The following is a 5,000-nucleotide window of genomic DNA, read 5'->3' as shown; positions in this document are numbered from 1 at the left end:
ATCTAATCAGATTACTGTAATCTCATTAGATCTAATCAGATTACTGTATTCGCATTAGATCCAATCAGATTACTGTTTGCATTAGATCTAATCAGATTAGTTTAATCTCTTTAAAAGTATTCAGATTGCTGTCATTTTGATAGCTGTTGTTAGAACATTTTCTTTAGTTAAATGTAATCAGATTACTTTAGTAAGATGTAATCAGATTACTTTAGTTAGATGTAATCAGATTACTGTCCTCACCGTAGGGGCCCGTCGGCGGAGGCGTTGAGGTGAACTCGGACCCTCAGCGACGCCACGTCAGCCAGGACCGTCAGCAGGTCGTCCCGGGTCACGTGCACGCCCGTGTGCACGTCCACGAAGCCCTGCGGGACCATCACCATAGCAACCGAGCTCTCGGCGAGCGGCGAGAGGAAGAGGAGGACCGGGGGGGCGTGGCGAAGAGTCCTCCCGTTACCCTGGAGACGGAGACACCCGGCTGTTAAATCCATTCAGTCCAGAGAACAAACTGACCTGAAGCTCCTTTACAAACCTCGAGCTGCACCTCCGACATCACTCCTCAGCAAAATGTGCTTTTATTTTGAAAAAAGTTTGGCTTTCTGCATTCTTTCAACTTCCTCCTATTTTGTAAGATTTTCTAATATTTTTTTTATTACAAGTTAATAAGTTATGTCGTGTTTTTTTTTTTTTTTTTTAAACAAAAACAAACAAACAGAAAGTGCAGCTTCCTCGGCTCAGAGCAGCAACACGCATCAGACCTGTCGCACCTGCAGCACAGGTAGTGATGTCACTTCCTGGTCGTACTCTCACCTCGATGATGATGTCAGAGTGGGCGGGGAGAGAGTGATCCTCGTTGTCCAATGGGACGTCATAAACCACTGAGTAGTTCAGAAAGCCCCCGAAGGACGCCAGCTAGACAGAGAGACAGGCAGGCAGAGAGACAGACAGGTAGATTTGCATTTCTCTTTAATTAATTTGATCATATTTGTCACAGCTGAGAGAGAGACAGGACAGGCCAGGGAGAGAGAGAGACAGGACAGGCCGGGGAAAGAGAGAGAGAGACAGGCCAGGGAGAGAGAGAGAGAGAGAGAGACAGGCAGCAGAGGGCTTGGTGTGTAGACCCGCTCCTGTCTGTCTGAGCCCACCTTGTTGCCGAGGAAACTGTCCGGTGCCGCCCATGACATCACGTGGCGGTGGGCGTGGCCAGAGGAGGCATTGCCAGGGGTCAGGAGGTCGTTGCCATGGACAACGGGAGCACTGTAGACAGAGAGAGACTGGGAGGGGCGGAGCCAAGCGTCCGTGTGAACCAACTGGAGGAAACAACAGGCAGACAGACAGACAGGCAGACAGACAGACAGACAGACAGGCAGAGAGACAGACAGACAAAAATGGATTTGAAGTCAAAATATACCACAGACAAAAATGTTAGTCCTGATCGCTTCTGTGTACAAGCTGGTGTGTGTGTGAGTGTGTGTGTGTGTGTGTGTGTGTGTGTGTGTGTGTGCGTGTGTGTGTGTGTGTGTGTGTGTGTGCGTGTCTGTCACCTGTGCTCTGGACCAATCAGAGCTCTCGCACACGTCGGACACTCCGAAGCAGAAGCAGTCGCTGCAGCCGAGCGGGTCGGCGGCCTGCAGGTTGTAGAAGCCGGGCTGGCAGAGGTCGCAGTTCGCTCCCATGACCCGCAGCTGCACACACACACACACACACACAGTTAACCCTCACCACAGGCCACACCCTCACACTGAGGGGTCAAAGGTCACAGCAGAAGCCAAGCAGACACAGTAAACCTCATCTGAAAGCTGGAGCCTGAGGTTTAAAGATGCTGAGTCCCTCTGCTCACAGCTCTGATGAACACACTGCTCTGGTGATTTGGTGTTTCTGTGGAGGGTATCAGACACAGAACTGGTGCAAATGTAACCGTTTTTGTTCACTGGAGAATTAATAAAAATGGTTAAAATCCTCCAAAACGCCACATCAGGACACCGAGACCCCGAGGAACACCACAGAAACACTCAGGCTGGGATCTGGAGTCAAAAACTTTGGACATTTCTGTATGAAACGTGTCAGAAAGTGTCCCTCACTGTCAGTCCAGCTGGAGCAGCAGAGCTCCTCTGAACGGCCTCGCTCTCTAGTTTGTGTCTGTAAAGTTTGATGAGGCTGTGATTCTCCTAGAGGTCACTAGAGGTCATTTTCTCCAGCGACGTCCAGTGTGACAAAAGTCTCTGCCTGCAGTGAAATGGCTGCTATGGGGGCCAACATCATCACACAGGAATCAAATGTGGCTCATTGAATCCACAAGAGTCTCAGCACACACACACACACACACACACACACACACACACACACACACACACACACACACGTGATGCGGTACCTTGCAGGTGCAGTCGTCGCAGGGGTCGGTGTTGGTGCTGCCGGCCAGGTGACACTCACAGCGGGAACACAGGGGGAAGTCTCTGTATCCAAACGCACAGCGATCACAGCGCTGCCCCGCAAAGCCCTGCTTACACACACACTGCCCAGCAGACAGGCCTGCACACACACACACACACACACACACACACACACACACACACACACACACACACAGTAAGTAAATCAAATAAAACAAACCATGGATAACATGTAACTGTATGATAATAACACCTGTAAGCAGCTGCTCTCACCTGGCCGGGCGTGTTTCTCGTCTCTGATACAAACTGCTGACTCAGCTCCTCTCAGGTCACACAGACAGTCCACACAGGGAGAGTCAGCGTAGGGAGACACCTGCACACACACACACACACACACACACACACACACACACACACACACACACACAGACATTAATTCATTATTTCATATATATATATATATATATATATATATATATATATATATATATATTTCTAATGCACATTTTTTTCCTCAAACACTTTAATCTCTCTCAGACACTAAACTGAGCTCAAAACAAAAATCAAAACTAATGAAATACAGAACTATGAAAAATCTGGTCTGTAGTAGTGTTAGCAGTAGTACTGCAGTACCTGGTGGGGCCTGTGGTAGTGTTAGCAGTAGTACTGCAGTACCTGCGGGGGCCTGTAGTAGTGTTAGCAGTAGTACTGCAGTACCTGGTGGGGCCTGTAGTAGTGTTAGCAGTAGTACTGCAGTACCTGGTGGGGCCTGTGGTAGTGTTAGCAGTAGTACTGCAGTACCTGGTGGGGTCTGTAGTAGTGTTAGCAGTAGAGCTGCAGTACCTGGTGGGGTCTGTAGTAGTGTTAGCAGTAGTACTGCAGTACCTGGTGGGGTCTGTAGTAGTGTTAGCAGTAGTACTGCAGTACCTGGTGGGGTCTGTAGTAGTGTTAGCAGTAGTACTGCAGTACCTGGTGGGGTCTGTAGTATCCGTCGGTGCAGGTCTCACAGTTGACCCCGGCTGTGTTCTGGCTGCAGGAGATGCAGACGCCGCCGCCCTGCTGGACGCCGCTGGAATCTACACTCAGCCTCAGATCAGCCACCGTCTGGTTGTAGTAACAATCTGACGCTTTGTTGTGACAGTTACACTCTGAGAGACAGACAGGCAGAGAGACAGACAGGCAGGTGGCCAGAGAGACAGACAGGCACAGGGTTAATGCACAGCTGCGTTGTGATTGGTCGGCTGCAGGTCAGGTTGTGATTCAGTCTTTTCTTTTGTTTATTTGTTTATTTTATGTTTTGTTGTTTTTGTTTTTCATGTTTCGTTTACAGAATTCGTTTTGTGTATTTGTTTACTTTGGGTTTGTTTACACCGGGCACCGAGGTGACAGGTGATGCACCTGGGTGGGCGACAGGGAGGGGGCGGGGCTTCTCTGTTTGTTTGTTTGTTTTTTTATCAGTACGTCTGATTTTGAGAAAGCTTTGCTAAACGGCCTGGACAGTTGGGCGTGGTCAGCCTGTTAGCTCCTCCCAGACGTTTGGCCACGCCCCCTCAGCCTCTGAGGCCCTCGCCGTCAGAAACTTTCCCGCCTTTATTGCGTGTCCGAGTCACATGATCAGGGCTCAGAGCGTCCTGTCTCCTGGACGTCCCGTCACCTGACCTCCTGCGGGACGCAGCGCCACACACACACACACACACACACACACACACACACACACACACACACACACACAGTGCCTGTCTTACTCTCACACGTGTTTCCCTCGGAGACGGTCCCTGGTTGCCATGGCTGCTGGTGGTAACCGGGGCAACACTCATTACAGCTCTCGCCACATGTGTGGTGCTCACACACACACTGCAGTTTCTGTTGAGACAGAGAGTCACACACACACACACACACACACACACACACAAACACACACACACACACACACACACACACACACACACTGAAGTCTAATGAAAAGTTTTCCTCATCACTTCCACATTTTGGCTGTAAACAACAGCAGAGTGTGTGTGTGAGTGTTTGTGTGTGTGTGAGTGTGTGAGTGTGTGTGTGTGTTTGTGTGTGTGTGTGTGTGTGTGTGTGTGTGTGTGTCCTTTCACATTGAAAAGCAGGGCCACTCAACTGGACAAATGGCTGTTGGGTCGTACCATTCTGACACTGCGCTGAGGGTGTGTGTGCAGTGTGTATGTGAGTGTGTGAGTGTGTGTGCAGTGTGTATGTGAGTGTGTGTGTGTGTGTTACCTTGGTAACGGGGTCCCAGGGGCAGCTCTCTGCGTGGCCGTAGCAGATACACATCCCCCCCACCGAGATGTCTTTAATGGAGTAGTAATACTGAAGCACACACACACACAATCACACACACACACACACACACACACACAGACCAACATCAATAATAATTAATAATTAAAATAACTATGAAGAATTAAAATGATTAATAATAAAGTAACTTAATGATGCAATAAGAAAAGCAACAGAAAGTATTAAAGATTATTAAATTCATTAAAACATGAATCAGGAATCATCATGAAATCAGACTCATAATGAATAAAAACTGACACATTTAATAAAACAGAAAAAAAACAGTGAAATTGGAATTTT

The 5,000-nt window shown here is 48.6% G+C and overlaps 1 protein-coding gene across 1 annotated transcript in view; it reads right to left on the bottom strand.

Annotated features, from left to right (window-relative positions):
* The window catches only part of lama1 (laminin, alpha 1), a 43,730-nt gene that overhangs the window by 28,758 nt on the left and 9,972 nt on the right, over positions 1-5,000 (bottom strand). The window contains exons 7-15 of the mRNA XM_030079883.1: positions 4,641-4,730; positions 4,139-4,256; positions 3,363-3,541; positions 2,667-2,766; positions 2,375-2,532; positions 1,545-1,685; positions 1,146-1,310; positions 811-912; positions 244-458 (exon numbers count right to left, since the gene is read on the bottom strand). Of these exons, the coding sequence (XP_029935743.1) occupies positions 244-458; positions 811-912; positions 1,146-1,310; positions 1,545-1,685; positions 2,375-2,532; positions 2,667-2,766; positions 3,363-3,541; positions 4,139-4,256; positions 4,641-4,730 (1,268 nt within the window). The remainder of the gene's footprint in view (positions 1-243; positions 459-810; positions 913-1,145; positions 1,311-1,544; positions 1,686-2,374; positions 2,533-2,666; positions 2,767-3,362; positions 3,542-4,138; positions 4,257-4,640; positions 4,731-5,000) is intronic.

Source organism: Myripristis murdjan, chromosome 20 (genome assembly GCF_902150065.1).
Source record: "Myripristis murdjan chromosome 20, fMyrMur1.1, whole genome shotgun sequence".
NCBI lineage: Eukaryota > Metazoa > Chordata > Actinopteri > Holocentriformes > Holocentridae > Myripristis > Myripristis murdjan.
Note: the sequence above shows the minus strand (reverse complement) of the source record. Positions and strands in the feature narration are given on the sequence as shown.